We start from the raw sequence: 24,478 nt of genomic DNA, 5'->3' as shown, positions 1-24,478 counted from the left end.
GGCATTTTGGAGAGTTTCGAATATGGGCTGGGTATTAGATCATATCAAGGAATTGTTAATTTTCTTAGACGTGATAATCATGATGTGCTAATTAGGAAGTTGTCCTTTGTAGGAAATGCATGCTATGCAATAGTGGGGTAGCAGTCATGATGTATGCAACTTCCTTTCAAATGATTCTATAAAAGAAAAAGGAAAAAAAAGTATACACACACACACACACACACACACACACATACACACAAGTGTGGCAAAACGATCATTCACCTAGATTAGTGGTTCTCAACCTTCTGGCCCTTTAAATACAGTTCCTCATGTTATGACCCAACCATAAAATTATTTTCGTTGCTACTTCATAACTGTAATGTTGCTATTGAATGAATCATAATGTAAATATCTGATATGCAGGATGGTCTTAGGCGACCCCTGTGAAAGGGTCGTTCGACCGCCAAAGGGGTCGCGACCCACAGGTTGAGAACCGCTGGCCTAGATGGTGTGTGGTTATCGCACCATTCTCTTAACTATTGTGTATGTTGAAATAAGAAGTTGGAGCAAACAGTATGCGCTGCAGAGTCAGAAAGAACAGGTTCAAATCAGCCCTGGGCTTGCTGGCTGAACTTGGCTGAGTCTGTTTCCCACCCTAGACCAGCACCCTGGGGTTCCCTGGTGGTGGGTTATGAGACTAACCAGGGTGTGCGCAGTGCCTGGTGCTCCCTCAGAGCAGGTGGTGGACCCCTCCTCCATGAAGCCCTCCCTGGCCCCTCTCACCTCCCGCATCTCTCATTTCTGTGACCCTACAGTTTGTTTGCCACCAAATGTCTGTGAATGATGCTGTTGGTGCTTCTGGGGCACCTCTCGGTAGAAGGGCCCGCGGGAGCAGCAGTGATCTTTCATCCTGAATGGGACCTTGCACCTAAATTATCTCATTTTTATTCTTCAAACAACCACACAACGTTAGAAATGATGGATCACATTTTGGAAATGGAGCACCTGATCCTCAGAGAGGCAAACTGTCTTCCCCAAGGTTAGCAGGAGTGGCATGGAAAGCAGATCTACAGGACCCCAGAGTCCCTCGGGGCTCTGCCATGCACCTGCTGTGGGTTCCCGGGGAGGAAGCTGCAGGCTCAGTGAGGAAAAACCATTGATAAGCAAGGGCCCAGCCTCCAGCCATCAGTCCTTCCAAAGGCCCAGCACAGAGAATCTCTATGGAGATCCAGCCCAGTCTACCAGCCAGTGGGGAGAGGCCAGTGCCAGGCTTGCTGAGGACAAAGCCCTTGGAAAGACACTCTCCACTTTTCCCAGGAAGCAGCCTGTATTGTTCTAGAATCTGCTGGGTGGGTAGAGCCACACCAGGAGACATACTCACTAAAGAACATGCCAGCTGAGTGCACACCCCCAGCCTGAGGGCTCTGCGCCCCACCCCCGATGCAACATCCAGCTCAGAACTGCTGGCTGGGCTGTGAGGGGCAACATGAATGTGTTCACGAAGAATGTGAGTGTGCCCACAGGGAGCCTTGGCCACAGATGCCTCTTTGCTGTATCCACACGAATGGGGAGCCAGGGAGATGGCCGAGAGAGGGAAGAAAGGGCAGGGAGTGGGACAACATGGAAAGAACAGGGAAAAGATAGGAAGGGGAAGGGTAGAGGAGAGGTGGAGGAGGAAGTGAAGTCAGATGGGCAAAGGGACGCAGAGATGGCTGGCTAGGGCAAGCTCCCCCCCACCGCCCCCCAGGGAAATTTGCATGTGGTGTCGAGGGTTGTGGCCAGCCCTCCTGTCCCAGGGGTTCTGGACTCACACATTTCCCAGGAGGCCCAGCCATGGTGGATGCAGGCTGGGACCGAGGGCTGGGCTCAGACCTGGCCCCTCAGCATGCAGGGCTCTGGAGTGTTTGGAATGGATACTGGCGGGGGCGGGGGGGCGGGGGATGGACTGTACTCCACACAGTGCCCAGCCGGCTTCTCCTGCCTCCTATTCAGCCCTATTAAGTGAGCATCCAGGGGGGTGCCAGGCCCGTGCTGTGCGCATCACGGCAACTTGGCACTGGCTCGTCCGCACACTTGGAGGCAGCGGGCGTTGTTGGCCTCCTTTATAGCTGGAGGTGGCACGGAGAGGTTAAGTGCTTGCCCAGGTCACACAGCTGGGCAGCAGCAGAGATGCCACTTGCATCTGGAGCTCAGTCTGGCGCTTCTTACCCTCCCTCCCACCACCACCCATAGACCCTGCAATGAGGTGAGCACTGGGGCAGCACAGAGCTGGGCCCGTTAGAAACAGGCCTGTTCGCCCGTGCCAGTGCCCCGCTGCCATGGGCTGTGCTCGGGGTGGAGAAGAGCTCTCGGTCCTGCTCACCACACGCGGCTACGAAGCGGCTCCCTGAGCCTCACCTTCTGGTGGAGGCTGACCTGCACGCGCCCGTCTCCCCACCAGGCTCATTCCCTTCCAGGAGGGGCTCAGCCTGTCATGAGGCCCAGTGCCCAGCAGGTTTCCCCACGGCAACCAGACCCACCGGGGCTGCCCAGGAAAAGCACAGAACAGTTTTCAGTGTTGCTCAGACGCCGTGGCGTACTGCCTGCCATCGCAGAGCTGAGACCGGCCCTCGGGCCGAGGGAGCTGTGACAGGTCTGGACTCGGAGCTGACGGAGAGCTGCTAGCTGTCCAGGGGTTCTGAGGGGTTTGCTCTGGGTGGTGGAGTCAGGGTGAGTTGGGAAGGCTATGGGTGGGCCGGGCAGAGAAGAGGGGGCAAAGGCATGCCAGGGCAGAGCTGCACCAGCAAGCAACGAGATGTTGAAATGAGCAAGATCGCCACCTCCGTTCTCTTCCATGGGAACTCTGGGATCTAGCTTGTTCTACCTGGAAGAGACGGAGCGATTTCCAGCACTTCCCGATCAGATTGAATTTTTGCTAAGACCATGTTCTATCCAGATTATAGTTTTCACACTGTTTTTTTTTTCTTTGAATTGATTCATTATTTTTTAACTTAGCCTCATTAATAATGGTATCTGTGAAATCATGGATTTGGCATGCAAGTTATATTTTTTTAATGCAAGTTAAAATAAACACGTAACGACTATAATTTAAAACTTCACCTCTGGCCCCGCCGGTGTAGCTCAGTGGTAGAGTGTCGAGCCAGGAACCAGGAGGCCACGGGTTCAATTCCCGGTCAGGACACGTGCTTGGGTTCAGGCTTGATGCCCTGTGGGGGGCGTGCAGGAGGCAGCCAATTGATGATGTATCTCTCTCATCGATGTTTCTATATCTCTATCCCTCTCCCTTCTTCTCTCTAAAAAAATCAATAAAAACATATTTTTAAAAAAACCTCTCATCTCTGTACTATGTAAAGGAACTGTAGGGACCCCCTGAGACTCCACTCTGGGAAGCGCTGATATAATCCTGATGTGGAGTCAGTACAAGAGTGGAAGGGGCCTGCCTGAGCCCACGCAGCCAGGAGTGACCAGCAGGCTGCTTGCCTTACAGAAGGACTTGTCCTGCATGGTCTTGGGGAGGCGTCTGCAGGGAGGAGAGGCAGGCAGCAGTGGGCTGCAGCGGGGGCAGAGGCTGGCAGGTAGGGGGACCTGGGGGAGTGGAGGAGAGTGGGAGGAAAGGTGAGGAGGCTCCCCGCATTGGCTCTGAACGCCTTCCTCCAGGAAAGGAGCATCTGTGGCTGAGCTCCTGGCTTTATTTGAATCAAATGCAAAGTTTTGTTGTCAGTCAGATTCCCAGAGCTGGTTTCCTGGTTCTGTGGCTGTGTTTCCTTTTGTCCTCCTCTCCTTGGGAACTTCCTGTGAAGAAGTGAGTCTTCCTTTTCAGTCCTTTCAGGGTGAGAGACTCGGGGCGCATCGGGAGGTTTGGCAGGAAGGGGAGGCGATGGACAAGGGCAAAGCCAGGCCAGAAGCGTGTTCCTCTTACAGAGCATTTATTGAGCTCCTGCTGCCCGTCAGGCCCCGGGCTGGGTTCTCACTTGTCGCTCATCCTGCTTGGATACCGTACCTGCCAGGGGTTCACCTGTGACGGCGTCCATTTGTAGGGTTCCCCATGGGGGGGCGCCATCCTAAGGTGAAGCTGGACTCCATTGCGGGAAGCCCACGGGGTCCTCACCCAACCACTTGCGCACAGCACGGGACAGGCGTGCCGTGGGAACCAGCTGGCTGGTTGACGGTCGGTTGGTTGGAGCCTGTGTCACGGATGGTGGGCCGAGAGGTGTGAGGAGCACCACTCCTCTCTCTAGAACAGGGGCTCCTAAACTTCCATCTCACTGCAGGGTCGGGAGCTGATGAACATGGTCATTTCTGGGCTCCAGCCTCCAAATATTGAGTTCAGTAGGTCTGGACTGGGACCCAGGAATCCGCATTTCTAACAAATAACATGGAGGGAGGCTCAGCGAAATCATCCATCGCAACCTGCCATAGCAGGAAGTCTCCGGTTTCCAGCCAGGAGAGCTGTGTTCATGGTCCGACTCCTTAGCGGGTAACCTTGGACAGGTCGCTTCACCCGTCTGTGCCTGGCGGTGACAGTGATGATGGCATATGGGACTGAACTATTTCTTAGGGTGCACTTGTGGGTTAGAAGCCTGAGAGAATCAGAGGCGGAGATGATAATGGGTGGCTGTTTGCTTCTGTTTACATAGAGGGGCCGCTTGCCGTCAGCAGCATTCTCTCTGTGAGCGCCCAGCCTCCCCAGCCTGCATCTCCTGTGCTGAATGAGCAGTTTCTGGCACACAGGAGGCAGTGCATGCCGGTTGTTGGGTGGATGGTCTGCTCCATCACATCAAAGAGAAAGGACACTAGCTACATCCTTTCTGGCCGGTGGGATGAGTGTGTGTACTGACAGCAGGAAATGTGTGAATACCCTCACCCCGTCTTCGCTCCTGTAGTTCTTTATTTAAAAAGTAAGTCCTCTAGCACAGGGTCCGGCGTACAATCCTGGGAGAGTCCTTCCCCTCTCCCTGGTCCTGAGGGCAGCACCAGGGCTGGGCCCCCTGCATCCCTGGGAAGCAGCTTCTGTCCCCCGGTGTCCGGCCAAGAGCCTTCGGGGAGCAGTGACCAGCCTGACCCTTGTCTGTCCTGGCCCCTTACAGATGTCCTGGCGTCCGCAATACCGAAGCTCCAAGTTCCGGAACGTGTATGGGAAGGTGGCCAACCGGGAGCACTGCTTCGATGGGATCCCCATCACCAAGAATGTGCACGATAACCACTTCTGTGCCGTCAACGCCCGCTTCCTGGCCATCGTCACGGAGAGCTCGGGAGGAGGCTCCTTCCTCGTCATCCCCCTGGAGCAGGTAGGTGCCCGGCTGCAGCCCAGGGCAGAGGGAAGCCCTTCTGATCACTGTTGGGCGGTTGCCCCTATTTCTCTCTGCACCGCCCCCGCCCCCCAACCACCTGTTACTTCCTCATCATGTGTCCAGTGTCTGTGCCTTCCCAGTATTCCTGAGATTCACCAGAACAAATGCAGGCTGGGGTCCAGGAGACCTGAGGTCTATACCCAGAACTTCCCCAAAGGTGTGCACGTGGACAAGTCACTTTCCTTGAGGTGCTTGGGGTTCTCATTAAACTGAGTGGTTGGACCATCTGATCTCCAAGAGCAGGTCCAGCTCTCCCATTCTGTGTCCTGGATTTGGAGCCGGGAGGAAGACTCAGCCATGGGCACATTGGGTATCTACAAAAAACGGCCAACTTAAAAAAAACAAAATCAATGTGAGACCTAACCGGTTTGGCTCAGTGGATAGAGCGTCAGCCTGCAGACTGAAGGGTCCCAGGTTCGATTCCGGCCAAGGGCATGTACCTTGGTTGTGGGCACATCCCCAGTGGGGGGTGTGCAGGAGGCAGCTGATGGATGTTTCTCTCTCATCCATGTTTCTAACTCTCTATCCCTCTCCCTTCCTCTCTGTAAAAAAATCAATAAAAATATATTTTAAAAAAACAAACACAAAAAATCCAATGTGAGCTCTCCACTGTCAGGCTGGCTGTCATTTCCCTTCTCCCTCATCCCCCACCTTCCATCTACAGGTAACCCCCCCCCCCCCCCGTGGCTGCCTTTGTGAATATAGCTAATTAATTGGCAAAGCCTAGATTTTGCAGCTCTGCCATCCAGGCAGAGTCCCCAAAGGCCCGGGGGAGGTCACATGCCTCAGAAAAAGTGCTCGCTGTCAGTCCTGCTTGTTTCTGGCTGAGCTCTCCCTTCCGGGCCTGACTCATCTCCACTCCCACTTTCGCCAAACTGCTCAGGGGAGGGGGGCCACGAGGAACCTGGGTTCTTGCAATCCACGTCAGCTGGTGGGGAGGCCGGCTCTTTGCAGCCTCTCCTACCCACGGTGGGGGAGCCCGGATCTGGGAGAGACGGCCAGATCCTCGCTTCCTCCAAAAGGGGCAGCTACAGGGACTGAGGACAGAGCCCCAGGCACGAATGGGTCCGAGGGGCAATGGGCTTGGCAGCAGGAGGTCTGGGTTCCAGTTGGGCTCTGCCACTTGCCGGCTGTATGACTGACCTCGGGCTTGTCGCTTACCCTCTCTGCACTTTGTTTTTCTGTGATGGCGCAATGGGGATCCTAGATTCTCCTCCCCCTACACACGAGATGTTGGCATGGAGTGGGATAATGGACATGAAAGCTTGTGAACCACACGGCACGTTTAAGATGTTTTGCTGCTTTCTTGGGAGAATCATCAGCTCTGCTCCTCAACTTTGCAGATGTCCTCAGTGGCTCTCACACATTCTAAAGGACTCTGAAATGCAGCTTGCCTCCCTCCCAAACCAGATGGGCTCACATATCTGTCTCCCTCAGGGACTAGCTCAGCCCCAGCCTGCAGGTCCCCAGCAACGTTAGTACGGGGCTCAAGGGCATTGCTGGCCCCCGGCCATACTCCACTTGATGGCTCGCTAAGGTCAACAGTCAGTGCCTCACATTATAACAAAACGTTATTTCCAGATGGATTGAGCATTTAAAGAAAAGGGAAAGCTGCAAGTATGTTGAAGGAAAATGGAGAGCATTTTAAATATCATACAATGAGGAAAGACTTTCTAAGGCAAGACACGCATCCCCCAGCCATAAAGGAAATGATGAATAGAGTAGAATAATTTGTTAAAAAGGTAAAGTTTCCGTACTACAATGATTCATGTAAGCAAAATTAGAGACAAACCACACAATTGAGTACAATAGTTAAAAATATAATAGACAAAAGATTCGTGTCCAGAATATATAAGGGTTCCAGAGAAATCAATAAGAAAAAGAGCCTAATAGAAAATGGGTTGAGGATATGAGTAAGCAATTCTCCAAAGACAAAATATATCTTTTAACCTACTAAATAGAAAAATATTTAAAAGAGCAATAGTCGTTGGTATTGCCAGGGTTGTGAGAGAGCAGGGACTCAAATGCACTCTTGGTGTATTACATGGTAAGAGGTAAATGGAAACAACTTGGCAATACCAATTAACATTTAAAGGCGTATGTCACTGGCCCAGCAATTCCACTTCTAGGAATCCATCCCTCAGAAATAGTTCCCAGTAATGTTTGTAGCATTTTTTAGTACTTGAATTTTTTTTTTTAAAAAAAGCACCAACTTTTTATTATTTCCAACAAAAATAAAACTCCTCTCTCAAATTGCATAAAAGTTCCTAAATTCTTCGGCTCCATTTCTGGTAATAGTACCAGTTTTATACTGTCAGTAGCACTGGTCTAGCATATGATCAGATTTTGTAAACTCTCCATGAACAGTGGAAGAGAAAGTACTCTTTACAGAGTATTTCTTCCTCTATAGAAATATACATGGTATCTGTACGCATACATATATGGTCAATGTACACATAGCTTTCAACTTTATTTGTTCATGCTCTCTGATACATCTTGTGTAATTTGATTAATAGTGGGCTGAGAGTGCTGGCTCACGCTGTCAGTTGGTTGTGTTGTTTTCTCTCCTTTCATGAACTTTTCACCTTACGAAGTACTCCAAGATATGTGCAGCACTTTTATAATAGTGAAAATTGGAGACAACCTGCAGGTCTGTCGATAAGGAAATGATGAACAGATCAGGGGCAGCCACACAGGACACCATGCAGTCATCGAAGCTGATGCTGTAGGGCAGTCCTTCTCAAGGGTTCAGCCTCGGAATCACCCGACTCTCTTAAAAATTATTGCAGACCCCCAACAGCCTCTGCTTCTAGGGGCCCTATATCTATCAATATTTAAAATAAAGACAAAGGAACTTCAAAAATATGTATGTTAATTTACTTAAAATAACAGCAATAAAACCATTTCATGCTCTCCAAAAAAACACACTTATCTTTCTGAGGGAAATATATTTTCCAAAACAAAAACAAATTAATGAGAAGAATGGCATTGTTTTACATGTTTGCAAATCTCTTAAATAGTCTAAGAGACCAGCAGGATTTGCATATGCACATCTGCATTCGCCTGTTGTGACATCACACATCAGGCAGCCTCTGGAAGACCCCACTGTGCGCTCCTGAGAGCAGAGTGAAAAGGCAGCTCATGTCCTGCAAGTAGTTTTAACCCAGCAGACGCCCGAAAAAGGCCTGGCGATCCCAGAGGCCCCAGACCAGACTTTGAGGGTAAAAAAAAGTAAAATGCTTAAAATATCCCATTTTAAAATGTCTATGTATCCATCTACCGGTCTGAAAAATTCTGGGAGAATATACACCTAATATTAAAAGTAGCTATCTTTGAGTATTGGGAGCGTGAGTGCTCTTTTATTGTCTTTGTTTTCCATAACAATATTTTCTAAATTTTTCTTAGATGAACACTTAATGTTTTGTACTTTAAGGCGGGGGGTGGAAATCTAATAAAAGCAGTTTGCTGATGTGAAGAAGGAGCCCCGGAGGTTTCGGGGTCACACAGCTCAAAGCTGGCTCCGTTCAGCACTCCGTTATGTGTGTTGCAAATGTTCTCTCCCAGAGTAACATTTCGTGGAGAAAATGCAAACTTACTTCATAGTGAGGGCAATGGGTGCGGGTGGGGTGATGGCTGGCTGGGAGGATGAGGCAGCTTCTAGATCTGAGTGGTTCATTTCCTTTGAGCCAGGACCCCAGATTCTGTGGAGCAGGGTCCCACTCCCCAAAGAGGGGCTGCGTCGGAATCAGGGCCAACTCCCCTTCCCCTGCTGCCTGGACCAAGGCTGTCAGTCTCCTGCCCCCTGTGGTTGGAGCTGGGCCTGCAGGCAAGAGCCTGGCTGCTGGGTGTGGGGAGGCAGGGCTAATAAACAACAGCAATAATGCTGCATTCAGGAACATCTCATTATCTCAGCAGAGATGAGCTGTTTCACGCTGGTCGATTTTCTGGGAAGGAAGTGATATTATTTTAGCTCCAGGTTTTTCCCTCAGTTTGATAGAAATCCCTCTAAAAAACCAGTTTCCTGTGCTATTCAATACAAACACAGAAGAGGTGTGGGCCTTTCTCGATGAACCCTAATCATCGCTTGCAGCGTTAACTAGGAGCTGTGAACTCACATGGCACACTGCCCCTCCGCGCATTGTCCCCATGATGGCTCCAGACTGTTGTCCCGAGCAACCAAAAGGCCACAGAACATTGTTGTTGTCGATCTTTTCCGAATCCTTTTCCTTCTGCAGTCAGTGTCCTTCTCATTCCTTCCTTGCTTCTCTAGAGGTTTGGGCCAGATGAGACCAGTATGAGCCAGGGACCCCGAAATTCCTGAGCCTTCGGAGAGAGGCTTCTCCCTTTGTTCCCTGTCCCTTGTTGTGAGTAAAAACTATTCTCCAGGGTAGGAAGCCCTGTCCACAGCACCCCCAGACAATGTGTGCAGCGCTCAGGCCCAACAAACTCTGTCTTCGTCAATCCTCTCGGGTGGTAGGCAGAACCATCCCCATTTTACAGGTGGGGAAACTGAGGCTACAGAGATGGACATACAGTTGGTCAGTGCAGGAGCTGGCCCTGAAATCAGCTCCCACCACTCTTTCCACGGCCCACGTCGCTGGTGAAGGAGAAGTTCTGGCTGGCAGAGCTCGGAGCAGTGGGTTTGTCCTCCCGGACTCCTGTTCGGGCTGCTGTTGTGCGGGCCAGAGCCTGGTTTTCCCTCGTTAGTATTCCGCCGCCAGCTCTCTCCTCTCTGGAGTGGAATGTTAAGCTGCAGATGGGGGAGCAATCAGCACCCTGACTGCCTGGCACAGCTGGAGGGGCCTTATGAATATTCCAGAGACCGGCGCGGTGCCCAGGCCTGATTAACCACTTGGGCCTCCCCAGGTGCACCGGCCTTTCCACCACCCTCCACCCGGCTGCCCGATCCAGGCCCAAGAAGCCCGAAGCTGGAAGCATGGCCTTGCATGCCCAAGCTCCACCGCCCGAGAGGATGGCTGAAGACCGCTCCCTGGTCCCCTACCTGGCACCTGCTAGGAGGGAGAGAAGCCTGGCTCGCACGTCGGGAGTCTGGGTCCTCCCAGGGGTCCTCAGCCGGGGCTGTAGAATCACCTAGGGAGCTGTTGAGGGCCCAACACATCTGCTGTCTTTGAATCTCACCTCAAGTCCCATGATGAAAGTACCGTTACTCTCCCCATTTCACAGATGAAGAAACAGGGATTTGGAGAAGTCAAATCTCCACGGCACACAGATGGCAGAATTTCAACCCAGGGCTCTCCCAGCCACACGCCTGCCGCCTGACAGCGGGAGGGAGAGGCATGTGTACAGATGTGCCTTGTGTTACTCTTACGGCCATTTGCATGTCTCCAAGGGTTTCCTTGAACGTGAATCCCACCAATACTCTGTGAGCCCCTCTGATGTGCCGGGCCACATGTGTCCCTCTCCGCTGGAAGCCAGGAGAGCGGGCACTTCCTAGGCGCTAGGGGACGCTTCCTCTCTGAAGGACTGACCAGCAATTTCTGTGAGCAAGGGGGGGTGGAGAGAGGTGTCCTGGAGCAGGGGACCAGACAAGAGAGCATCATTCCTTTAGTCCTGGGACTTGGGCTGGGCACTCGGCACAGGCCAGGCACTGAGGACCCAAGAAAACAGCAACTGCCCCATAAAATAGCCCCAAATCTTCATCACTGCTCCCCTCTGTGGATATGACTCCCCTTCTCCTGGGGGAATTCAGGGAGCCTTTCCAAATTCATTTTTCTGATCTTTCCTCAATGGTTCTTTGTTCTTCAAGCTGCCTTCTGCTTGCTGTGATTTGCATCTCAAAGGCTGTGACAGCCCAAATGTACAGTAAGTGACTTTGGGAAAGGGGGAGGGAGAGAAGTCGCAACTTTATGCCGTTTGTCTGAGGCCGAGATTGACAGCCTTGCTTTGCGCTTTCCCTTTTTTGGAAGAATGACTGCTTGCTTTTGAGAAAAGTGAAGGCAAGGCCTTCAGCAGCAGGGAAAATGTGGCTTCCTTCCTTTATTTCAAGGTTATGGGATGGGGTGTTATCTGGATTTGAGGTCCAGGGAGGGACCAGAGCTGCGGCCGGGCTGGTGGGTATGCTGGGGGGGGGTCAAGGAATCCACCCCTCTGCCTCGGGCCAGGGCCTCCACTCGCTGCTCCTTCGCGTCACTCCTCTGATTCCCTGCAGAGCCAGGGAGGCTGGGAAAATAGGGCTGGGTCACTAGGCTCTGTGAACTCGGGCTGGGGGCCCTGACTCTGCCCATGGGCACCGGCCTGGACCCAAACCAATTCGGCAGTTGGCTTGGTCTGCTCTCCATTTTCTTCTGAGGCCTGGAGCCTCCCACACATTAGCTGTGAACCCCTGGGCATGGAACCTCTCTGTGCCTCACTCTCCCTGTTTCTAAAGTAACAGCGGTACCTGTTTCTTAGGGGGCCGAGATGATGAAATACGGTGCGTCCTCAGTCAGTAGGAGCTATGACGCCAACGGCTTCCCCCCTCCCCTCCCCTTTCTTGCCCATGAAGGCCCAGAAATAGCCTGTGGGCTTCCCAACCTGCGGCCCGCAAGGAGAGGCTTCTTTTTGGCCTCCTTACTGCTGCCTCCATTGCCCGGTACCGCCCACGAGCTTCCCAGCAGTGAGCCCACCTGCCTACGGGGAGGCACCCACGGCCGAGTCATTTGTGCTGAAAGCAAGTGGTGATGGTGACAAGTGTATCCTCAGAGCATGCCTGATGGGCTGTACCAGGCTGCGTCCTGGAGGAAAGAGGTCTTGGAGGGGAGGGCTGGGCCCGCTTTGTGCTGGGTCACGCCCCGCCGAGGTAGCCTGCTTGCTTCTCCGGCCTAAATGAGATCAAGCATGGAAAGTTTCACCCGAGTGTTTGGTATACAGCAAGTGCTCAATAAAGGCTATAGTGCTTTTATGTCTATTATCATAGCTACTAGAACAAGCTCCCAGTTCCTGGAGGGAAGGAGGTGCTGGACGTTAGGGGCAGGCGCTTTCTGGAATCTACGTGGCTGAGCCGAAGCACAGGCCGGTTGTGAGGGCATGAGTTTGAGGCTCTGTGCGGAGCTGGCCTGAAGCCACACAAGCCCCACAGTCCATGCCCACCTCCTGGGGCCCCAGTCCCGTCTACACGGGCACAATTGCCAGATCCGGAGGCTCCAGAAATCACACCTTCCCGTGGGTAGCCATGAGCAATCCTGGCCCCAGAGAGAAGTGTTTATCCAAGGTGGCACCGCACGCCTGGACACCCTCCTGCCCTTCCCAGAAATCCTTGCACTGGGCCACTTCTCAGGGTCCAAAACTCAGACCTACTAAGGTGTTGGTAATCATGGTGGCTTCCCTTTAAAGGGATTTGCATTCGTTTAAGGTCAAGGTCAGATTTAAGGAAACCAAACTCTTGAGACCCACAGGAATGTGTTGCTAAGAGTGGATTCCAGGCCGCAGGGAGATCTGTTCCCACTGGGCCACCAGCCTCACACCCTCGGGGGACTCGCCTGTCCCATCAGGCCTGAGGCCACAGCTTTAGAAGCTCCCTCCTCCGGTGTCCCTGGACTCCCAACACCAGCAAAAGTGATATAGGGGGTGGGGGGGGGGGCGGGGGGAGGGGGGGGGCAAGTGGAGCTAAGGTGACTGGCTTGAAATAACATCTCCCAGGGGGGCCAATGGGGCCCTGAGGCCTTGGCTAAGACCCCTACGAACTGACCTGTCCCACGGCAGCTTCCAGAACGATGAGTGTGTTTGCCTTGCCTGAGAACTCCAGGCCTGACTTTTCAGGATGCCCTTCCACATGTCCCTGACCTCAACCCCATCCCAAGGCTCTTAAAGGGCCAGGTCACCTGACGGAGGGGGGGAGGCGGGGAGGTCACAGCACTCACAGCCTCTCAAAACAGACAGGGCTCTGTGGCATCAGCAAGGCTTGGTGCTAGCCTGTCCTCCCCCCTTTCCATTCCACTCAGCCAAGACCTTGATTTCAGTTGCTAAGCAACCTAAGTCTTTAAGTGGGTTTTCCCGCAGGTAAACACCAGAGGGGGAAGGCAGGGACGGCAGTGCTTAGAATGCTGCCTTCTAAAGATGGAGACACTGAAGACCAGAGAGGGCAAGAGACTTAGTCAAGGCCGCACAGCTAGTTCGTGCCCCATGTGTCAGACAGTCAGCTGGGGCAGCAACCCCTTCAGAATCCTATCCCCCCCACCCTCTCCCCCACTCCCGCCACCAGCCCCCAAAAGAGAAGCACCCAAGCAGCAGCAACACCTTAGGGACGTTCCATAAGAGACTTGCATCTACCCAGACAGGGAGGCAGGCTGCCCAGTGATGGGGCACAAAGGGTCTGGGGTCAGTCAGTTTGAATTCTAATCCCAGCTCCACCATTTATTGGCCATGTGCTTTGGGCAAGTTACCTAATTGCTGTGTGCCTCAGTTTCCTCACCTGCAAGATGGGAGAAATGCTAGTCCCAACCCCAAGACTGTTCTGAGGATTCAGTGACATGTTAAAGCATGGGAGGTGCCTGGTACAGAGCATGCACACGGCTCCTCACCTTGGGCACCAGTGCCTCCTCCCTACTCCCCCTATATCTCCCCCCCCACACCCAACCCCCATCACTTCTTTCTGTGGAGGGAGTTCAGCCTCAATCTTATCCGTCTTATGAGGTTCAGATATGGTGTAAAAGTTTTCAAGCTTTAGTGCTTAACACTGGATCATTTTGTCCAAATAAGACAGGTCCTTAACCTGGGAGGGGTGCATGGGCCCCTGGGCTGTCTGGAAAAGCCCACGGACTTCTTCCCAGAGTAAAGTTTTTAAGTCCATAAAATAGAATAAATAAGATAACAAAGGGACCAATTATATTGAAATAGAGTTATCAAAATGCATGCAGGAATTATAATATAGTAGCATGTGTGCCTTTATGGTAATATATTAAATAACACGATCAAGTGGAGGACCTGACAAGTCCTGTGCTTTCAAAGCAACGAGGAGTGTGGACAGTTTTTGAGATCGTGGTACCAGGGTAATGGATCTGAAAATATCGGTCTTGTCTGTTGATGAAAAGTTATAGGTTCCGCTAATCGTAATATTAAATTTTAGTTAGCAACTAGGAACAATTTAAATGCAGTTTTCCTGTGACCCCAGCTCACAGACCTGCTAAAGGGTCTGCAGGCCCAGGTTAAAGGCAGACCTCTGAGACATAAGCAGTTAGGCTACTGTGACTTCGCAGAAGGAAGGTCTTTGTATAAAATCAGGACAAACAGAACTGCCCTGGCTGAAGCTCGGTGGGAAGGGGGTAATGCAGCCTGCCTGAGCACCCCTCACCCTGTGGGGTGCCCCCAAATCCCAAGCTTTCCTGGGAGTGAGGAAGCCCCACTTCTCTGCTTGGTTCTTGGTGACCTGGGCAGGTCCCTTGGCTTTTCTGGGCCCAGTTTCCCCATCTGTAAGAGGTGGTGTGGCACCCGGTGTCCTCTGAGGTCTTGTCTAGCTCTGATGTGCAGGGAGTCTGTGTTTCTCCTCCACCAGAGACAAAGGCCTCCGAAGTGTGGGTTGGCAGGAGCCCTGGGCCAGGGAGAGGGAACAGCTGGGGCCAGGCTGGCTGGCTCCCAATTGTTCAAGGCGGGAGGAGGAGGAGATGCACGGTGCTCTCCAACGTGACAGCTGGGTGAGCCTGGCTGGGGGCCTCATCCTCGCCTGCCATCTGTGCCTCCTTCCTGCAGTCGGCCGGTGGGAGGGGGCAGATAGGGGGTGCTGATGGGGCCCAAGGCCAGACAGCAACCTGGGGCTGCCCCAGGAAAAGCCATAGAAGTGCCTGGTTGATTACTCTTGGGTGCTTAATTCTTTCCATCCTCCCTTTTCCCATCCTGGTCTTAACTGTGTTCTGGAGCGGGGAGGATGCCAGCCCTGGGACCAGTCAGGCTGCTGTGACTTTGGGCAAGTTACTTAACCTCTCTGAGCTCCACTTTCCTCTTCTGTCCAATAGACATCAATCCTAAGACTGCCCCGTGGGATCAGAATGAGGTTTAAATGACACAGGGTGGATGAAGTGTCCCCAACACAATGGCAGGCATGTCCCTGCGGACTCAGTACTATAGGACATCCATGAGGGCATACCCCCAGGACAACAAAAGCCCCTGGAATTGACATCGAGGCCATGATGAGACCCTGAGCAAAGGTCTGTGAAGGGCTCGTAACCCCCCCCAGGCACACCGGCTTTGCAGTCTGCTTTCCCTTGTCCACACTTTTGCTCCAGCTCTTCCCCCTTGTGGACTGCCCTATCTCACCAATGTCCACATATGGAAAATCTTACCCATTTAGAATAACATCTATTTATAAATAAGTATTTATTTCCAGATAGTAAAACCTTCAGATGGTTTCAACTTCCAAAGCAATCAAAGAACACACAGTTGAAAGTCTGCCTTTCACATAGCTTCCAGTTACTCAATTCCTCTACCAGGAGGCAGCCAGTGTTAACAGCTTCTCAAGTGTCTTTTCTGAAATTTTATATATATATATATATATATATATATATATGTATATATATATATATATTCTTTTATACACAAAGACAGCACACTGTGCCCATTGTTCTCTCTGTGTCTTGCCTTTTTCCATGCAATTATATATCTTGGAGATCTTTCCACATTAAATACAGAAAGTTTCCTCATTCATTCTTACATGACACAATATTCCACTGCTTGGATGTACAATCTTTTGTTGAGCCATAGATAGAGCCTGCTGATGGGCATCTAGATGACTTTCATACTTTCACTGTCACACACGGTGCCACACAGAATAATTAGGGACATGCCTTGTGGTACAGATCTGTAGAATAAATTTCTAAATGTTGCATTGATGGTTCAGGAGGTATGTGCTTCCTCCCAGGATACAACACACACACACACACACACACACACACACACACACACACGAGAATTTCTTCCTGACATTGTAACAGGCAAAGATTGTTTAATAGGACGCAGAAAGCAATAATTATAAAAACAACTGATAATTGGACTTCATCAAAATAAAACCTTTTGCTCATCAAAATATACCATTAAGAAAGAGAAACAGCAAACCATAGATAAGGGAGCAATATTTGCAATGCATATAGCTGAAAAAGGACTGGTATCCATAACATACGACTGTGTTTTAAAAAATTAGGGCAAAACTAAAATGGGCATTGCATAACAGTGGATGTCCAAATGGCCAAGAAGCCAGTGAAGAGGGGCCACTTCATCAAAGTAGGCCCAGTTAGCATTTTCATTAAGACTGAGGCTGAAAATCTCTTTATATGGTTAAGGCTTATTTGCACTTCCTTTTTGTGTGACTTGTTTATCTACAGGCTGTGCCCATCATTACTCACTAGGAAAATGCAAATTAATAGCACGAGTTATTCTGTACGCCCCCCAGAATGGCCCAACTGGAAAGGCCAGCGATATCAAGTGTTGATGAGGATGAGAGCAACTGGAACTCTCATACTTCGCTGGTGGAGTGTAAAACGTCACAGCCACTTTGAAAAACTGCTCTGAGAGGTGTAATAAAGTTAAACAGATGTCTACATTAGGACCAAGCAATTCCACAAATAAGTTTATAACGAAGAAAAGTGGGTATATGTATCCACAAAAAAAGACTTGTATAAGAATGTTCATAGCAGTTTTATGCATAAGCCACTGGCTAGAAACAATCTAAACATCCCTCAGCAGAATAAACAGATTGTGGTAGATTCATAAAGTGGAATAGTACAGCGCAGTGAAAAAGTAACTGTAGAGCCCTGGCCAGTTGCTCAGTGGTTAGTGCGTCAGCCCATGGACCGAAGGGTTTGATTCCTGGTCAAAGGCATGTATCTCCGTTGCAGGTTTGGTCCCAGGCACTAGTTGGGGCATGTGTGGGAGGCAACCAGTAGATCTCTCTCTCTCCCTCTCTCTCTCCCCCCCCCCCACCTTCCTCCCTCTCTTTCACTCTCTCTAAATATCCACGAAAAAAATGTCCTCGGGTGAGGTTTTTTTAAAAAAAAGAATAACTATAGCTACCCAAGCAGTATGATGAGTCTTTAAAACATGTTGAATAGAAGCCAAACACAAAATAGTTCCTACTGTGTGATTACACTTATGCAAAGTACGAAAACAGGCAGAATTGACCTGTGGTGATGGAAGTCAGAGTAATGGTTGCATTTTGTGTGTGGGGACACTTTTAGAGTGATGGAAATGTCCTGAATCTTGATTGTGGTGAAAGTTACATGCGTGTACACATGTGTAAAAATTTGATGAACTGTACAGCTAAGATCTCTCTCTTTTGTTGGAGATAAATATACCTTATTAATTTCAAACAAGGAGGGCATAATATGTGCTTTTGAAATGTTGATAGATACTGACAAAATTATCTCCCATTGAGGTTGTAACAATTTACATTCTCACCAGCAAAGTATAAATGTACCTGCTTCCTTACCCACCTGAAAATGCGGTGTTACCATACTTTTAAAATTTCTGCTGAAATGATGTGTGGGAAACTTTTTCAGAGTAGGTTCAAGTAGCATTTTTGTTAAAAATGAGGTTGAAATATCTTTATAGGTTTAAAATGTATTTTCATTTCCTTTTTGTGTAAATTGTCTCTTCATATCCCTTATCCATTTTGCTGTAGGGCCATTGGTTCTTTTCTTACTGGTTTAATAAGTTCTTTGTGAATTAGGGAAGTTAGCCGTTTGTTTGGGATATGACTTGCAAATGCACCTTTCAAAGGGTTTTTTCAATGCAGTTTTCTCCTTTTAAATGTCAGTAATTCTAATTTGCCAGTCTTTTCTTTTATGGCTGCTGGATCTGGGCCATGGTTAGAAAAGCCTTCTCCATGGTTATAAAATAGTTTTCTGACAGGCCTCCCAGTACTTTTATAATTTTGTTTTTATATTTAAATCTTTGATACCTTTTGAAATTTATCTTGAAGTAAAGTATGAGGTATAGGCTCAACTTATTCTTTCCACCCAGTTGTCTTTATACCACTGAAGTGAGTAATCCATCTCTCCTCCACGGATGTGAGGTGCAGTCTTGGCCACATTCTACATTTCTGTATGTATTTGGGTTTATTTATGGGCTGTCCATTCTTTTCTGCTTATCTCTGTTAATGTATCAGTACCACCATGCTGTGTTATTGAGGCTTTGTAATATGTTTTCATATCAATAATGCTAAAAAATTAAAAAAGAAAGAGAAACAAACAAAAATATCAATAAAATACTCATCACTCATCATTATCTTTTCTCAAAGGTGAACTGCCTCTTCCTGCTTGTTTATTTTAGTATTTAGAATCTGCTTATGTGAATACAAAAAAAAAATCTTATTTTTATTGGGATTATGTCAAATTCATAGACTAAATTAAGAGTAGAAAATCTTATGATGTTGAATCAAACTGTCTATGAACATTGGTTACTTGTCCTAGGCTTTTGTGCCCGCTGTAGTGTGCTAAGTTTTATTCATATAGATCTTCTGGCATTTTTTGTTGGTATTATATATAGGGCCCATTTTCCATTATATCTTCTATTTGGTGATTGTATATTTGAAAGCCAGTGGTTTCTGTATGTTAATTTTTTAGGCTGCCATGTTACTAAATTCACAAATTTTTCAGTGTTTTCTCTCAGGTTTTCTAAGGATACTCTCTTACCGTTTGCAAGTAGTGATAATGTTACCTCTTTATAATGTTTATAGCTTTCGTATCCTTTTCTGATTGCATGGGATAGTTCCTCCAGGAAAGTGTTAGATAATAGTGGCGTCTAATTCCTAACTTTAATGCCAATAATCAAATGTTTATCCATTAAAAATACTTTGGGGTGAGAAAGATAGCTTTCCCCCCAACACTTTATTATAAAACTTTTCAAACATTCCTCAAAGATTAAATCGTTTTGCAGTGAACACCATCTCAGTTCTACCGTAACAGCTGGCTATACTTACCACTGCCGGGCGGCCCATTTATCCGAGATGGGGAAGTGGCTTCAGACACAGAATTCCTTGGGGACATTCTGTGTAGCTGGCACAGGACCTGACAACAACATGCTATGTCGTCAGATGGTGCTCAGATGTACAGATGCTGAAAGGCAGGCCCCAGGCACCTTAGAGCCCTACACAGTGTCACATGGAGGTCAGAAGTAGAGGGAGCTGAGATTTTAGGACGTAGGTGGGGTGATGCTCAGGTGAAAGGAGGCAAAGGATGACAGCCTCTCCCACCCGCACTGTTCTAAACTTCTCCAGGACCCAAGGAGGGGGCATAGCATTTCCAAGAGACAGTCTTTCCTGGCAACTGGTGGGAATTTCCTTTCTTTCTCCATCGCCTGCTCCTGTCCAGCTGACCCCTCCTGGCACAGCCCCAGACAAAGGAAAGGAAGTGGCCTGAGAAGGTGCTTCCCTCCTGCCCTGGACAGCTGGAGTGGCCAGCACAGCGGGGGTGGGGGCTGGGGTGGGGGGTGAGTAAGGAAGGGGCCAAGCAGCTTTGTGTCTCTCTCCACCCTGTGGCAGACAAGGGGCCTCTGCATTGTCATTTTTTATTTCTATTAATGCAGTCACCACCTTGAGTTAAACAACAACAACAACAACAAACAGATAATAAAGAAAGTACACAGCTTTATAATCAGGTAGATTTGGGTGCAAATCTCGGCCCTACCAGAAACCAGCTGCATGACCTTGGGTGAGTTCCGGCTCTCAGCTCCTCCTGTGGGTGGTGAGAGGAGCCACAGTCGCAAGCCAGTCTGCACCTGTAGAAGGAAGGTCCGTGGCAGACGGGCATTGAAGTTTCCTCTCCCAGCCTCTCCTCTCCCAAATCTCCCCTCACTGTCATGGGGCCCTCCCCTACTCTCAAAGCCCGAGGGCCTCTCCTCCCTTTCTGGATTAAGTCCATCCCTGCCCTGGCTCTGATGAATCTCCCATCCCTCCTTTGGGACTCACACTGCCCTCCACCCCAACCCTGAGCCTGTCCTGATCCTTCCCACCTCCATGCCCTTCTCCTTCATTGATCACATGGACAATTCCTGCCTCTCCTTCCTGCAGAGTTCCGGGCCACCACCTCCGGGAAGCCCCCCAGAACCACCAGGCTTCTTCCTTTAGTCTGCCACCAGGTTCTGCTCATACCCATGAGCGGGGGGCGGCCGGGGGGGTGGGTAGGTTGTGGGGGGGGGACAACGGGTCACGGGGCTCAGTCTGTTTTCATACCTGCTCTTGCTACTACCCACTGGGCTTCTGAAAGCTGGGAACAATCCCACTCATCTTATTCCCAACACCCAGGGCACTGCCAGGGTACTAGACCAGGATCTTTCCAGATGGGATAACCTTTTGAGGTTTAGAGTGGTGACGAGTCTTGGCCAAAACTCCAATCTTCCAGATGCAGAACGTTGGCCCTGGATGAGGGGTCTGATGGATGAGGCCCTGCAGACAACACAGAGGCTTCTGGCAGGTCCCAGCCCAGTAGCCTGCAGCCATTTTCCCACATGGAGAAGCTGCCTGCTCGGGTGTCTGGAAGCATGTCCAGTGAACCAGGTTTACACTGGACTTCTCTGCTCACCCACCTGCCCTTCTCAGCCTCACTTTGCCCATCTGTGAGATGGGAGAGCTCACTGAAGAGTGAGGTAATGTGGGCCTTGCTGCACCTGCAGGAATGTGTGGGGAGGGCGGCGCTGGAAAGGGGAGTTTTCACACCAGTTTGTTTGTCTGTAAAATAGAATTTGAACATGTGACGGGACAAAGTCATGGCCTCAGGTCTTAGAATCCTGACTCAGCTACTTCCTAGCTGAGCTGTTAGACCCTAAGTCCTTGGCTTTCGTATTTATAACCAGGAGGAAATAAATCTACTGGCAGTGTTGTTATGAGAACAATCACTCATACCTCCGGAGCATGTAAATGGGCCAGGGACTGTTCCCAGTGTTACTGAGAGCGCACAGCAACCCTGCAAAACGGGTTGCCTCATCTGACAAATGAGGAAACTGAGGCGCAGGAAAGTTAGGTAACTTACCCAAAGTCACGCAGTGGAAGGTGATAGAACCGAAAGAAAACAGGACGGTGCTGGCCCAGAGGTTAGCAGGACCTGGCACCCAGCAAGCCTCAGCCAACAGGATGGCCTGGGTCACTGGGCAATTTGCAGGCACCGCTGGGGGCGGGGGGCGGGGGGCGGGGGGCGGGGGCGGGGCGAACAGCACCAAGGGGAGCCACAGAAGACCGGAGAACCTTCTGGATCATGCAAACAGTACAAACAAGATGTACAGACAAGGTTCCTGTTGTCAGGAGCTGTGTGGGCCAGGCAAGGAGACAAACAATACACAGGGAAACAAACCAGACCTTACGATTATAGCAGACAGTGAGAGCTGTGGGGAAAACAGCTCAGTAACGTGATAGAGACTTGGAAGAATATACTAGGTAAGATGGTCAAAAAGGACCTCTCTGAAAACTTGGATGGGAGGGAGCCCAGTCATGGCAGACCACAGGGAAGTGCCTCAGCGAGAGAGAATAGCATATGCTAAGGACCCAGGCAAAAAACAAACAAGCAAACAAACAGATCAATGTAGGGGGAACATCGTGAATGAGCAGGAGAGCGGTGGGAGATGCGGTTGGAGAGTTAGGAAGGGACTAGCTTATCCAGAATCCTGGAGATCACACTAAGAAGTTTGGATTTTCACCGGGATGCAGTGGGAAGCTATTGGAGGATTTCAAACTTGAGCTAAGCAAAGAAATACACATAATAATACATTCCTTAGGAAGCCTGAGATAGGACTTGATCTTGAGAAGCAGGACACCTTGTTCACATGGGAACCAGGGCTAATTTGCATCTGGGTGGTTGAAATCTACAAGGGCATCTTTGCAACCAGCAAATGGGCAGCTCCCTAATGGGAACCGTAGCTGATCCTCTCTCTGGCCAGGGCAAAGCGGGTGTGGTGTGAAGAGGATGGTAGTTTTTTCTGGCCCAGTGGGTAGGATGTGATCTCTGAAAGAAATTGCAGTGCTTTGCATAAATACGGAAGTCAGCCCGGGGCCAGCAGAGCTAACAAGGGGAACCCATGCCTGTGACTGCCCCTGACATCTAGTGTTTCACTGCCTGGCTGCACTTTATCCGAAAGCAATGAGTGAGGCCATCTCTGAGCTTGCTATGATTTTATGCCTCTGAGCCCCAGAAATCAGCCTGAGCTTGCTGGAGACGTCATTCCAAGGGAGGTTTGGTGGCTCGACCAACTAGGGAGGGAACTGAATAGGGAAAAAGAGGCAAAGTAGAAATATTTAGAATCATTAGTTTTTGTAGATGGATTAAAAGTGAAAAGGGATAATAATATAAAGTTAATATCTCTAACATACAAAGAGCTCTTATCAATCATTAAGAAAAAGAAATGAGTACCTCATATAATGAGGTCATTCACAAGCAAGGAAATGCAAATGCCCAGTAAGCAAATGAAGACATAACCAACTTTGCCAGATCCAAGACTTGTGAATGAAATCAATGAAATCTTATTTTTCATCTAAAAATAAGGAAGTTAAAGTCATTATAATATTCTGTGCTGCCAGGTTTATAGGGAAACGGTCATTCTCTTGAGTTGCTCTTGTGAATACAAATTAGTACAACCTTTTCAGAGGGCAATTAAAATTTTATAACAAAAGCATATTGTAAAGTGAAGACCAGTTAACCCAGCATTTTCACTGAAAGGAATTTATCCTTCAAAACATTCACATATGGCCGGCCGTTGTGGTTGAGCGTCAACCTATGAGCCAGGATGTCACGATTTGACCCCCGGTCAGAGCACATGCCAGGGTTGCAGACATCATTCCCAGTGGGGGGCATGCAGGAGGCAGCCGATCAATGATTCTCTCTCATCATTGATGTTTCTATCTCTCTCTCCCTCTCCCTTCCTCTCTGAAATCAATAAAAATATTTTTTCAAACATTCACATATGTGTGCAATGATTCAGCTGTGTTTACTACAGCCTTTTTAAAGTGTTGCAAATTATAAATCACATATACATCCAAAAGTAGGAGATTGCATAACATACTGTGATATAGCCATACTGTGAAATACAATGCTGCCATTAAAAATGGTGATGTTAAAAATACTTAATGCCACAGGAAAAAACAAAACAGAACTCTCTCCTGCTGAGTATAAAATTGAGCCAATATCCACCAAGAAATAAAATCAGTCATTCCTCATCTGTATTTCCCAATTTTCCTACCTTTTCTTCTTACTACTTAAAAAAAAAGTGAGGGGGGGAACCTCTAAAATGTCAGGGGTTGGAGCCCACACTGGGGACCCAAGAAAGTTCACAGGTTAGGTCCACTCCTTGTTGGCTGTGGACCACCTGCTGGTGAAAGCCTCACCCACATGGCTTACCTGCTCTGTGCCTCAGTTTACTATTTCAAAATCTCAGGTGCTACTGCTTCTCTGCCTGCCTCACAACAAATGGGAATTATATCTGTGTTAGTTTTCTCCTTCTTTATAATAAATTACCCCAAAACGTAGCTGGTAGTTCTGCTTCAGGATCTCCCATGAGGTTACAGCTGGGGCTGCAGTCATCTGATTGGGGGAACCGGGTGGCCTTAGTTGCTGACGCCTGAGCCTCTCCATAGGCTGTGTCCTCTCTGATGGCGGCCAGCCTCCCCCAGTGATGATCCAAGAGAGCAAGGCCTCCAGACAGAAACCAGGAGCCCTTACCGCTCTCAGGAGCCAGGTTCTGTTAGCATCACAGACCTATTAGCCCTGGTGGAATGTGGGAGGGGATTGCCCAGGGTGTGTGTGTACCAGGAGGTGGAGATTACAGGGCCACCTTGAAGGCTGCCTCCCTCCACATCCCGGGGTTAAAGTGTTTTACAGGAAGAGATAGTGTCCTGAGGGGCAGGGGAGGGCTATGCAGCAGCTCGAAAAATTCTGACTGTGCCTGACAATTTCCCGAAGCCCTGGAGGGCGTGTTGGGGGCCCACAGGGGCAGTGGGCAGGGATGGAAGGACACTACTCCACTTGCCCACTGTGTGCAGCTTGGGGAAGATGTACACCAAAACGAATAGCGATTATCCCAGGAGATGATAGAACGGGATAGTAGGACAACGTGGTAATGAAGGTAGCCTGTGAGCAGCCCCCTCGTGACAGCTGGGTCACAGGCATTTAATGGAAAGTGTCAGCGAGGCCTGGGCTGGAGATGAGCTCAGGTGGAGGTGGGTGTGTATGCAGCAGCCA

General features: G+C 49.6%; 1 protein-coding gene across 1 annotated transcript in view; it reads left to right on the top strand.

Moving 5' to 3' along the window:
- The window catches only part of CORO2B (coronin 2B), a 130,902-nt gene that overhangs the window by 63,760 nt on the left and 42,664 nt on the right, over nt 1–24,478 (top strand). Inside the window, exon 2 of the mRNA XM_081084086.1 lies at nt 5,070–5,270. Within this exon, the coding sequence (XP_080940212.1) occupies nt 5,070–5,270 (201 nt within the window). The remainder of the gene's footprint in view (nt 1–5,069; nt 5,271–24,478) is intronic.

The sequence above is a fragment of the Myotis nattereri genome (assembly GCF_964212035.1).
Source record: "Myotis nattereri genome assembly, chromosome: 1".
NCBI classification, from domain to species: domain Eukaryota; kingdom Metazoa; phylum Chordata; class Mammalia; order Chiroptera; family Vespertilionidae; genus Myotis; species Myotis nattereri.
The sequence above is the reverse complement of the archived record's forward strand: the minus strand, read 5'-3'. Positions and strand labels throughout refer to the sequence as shown.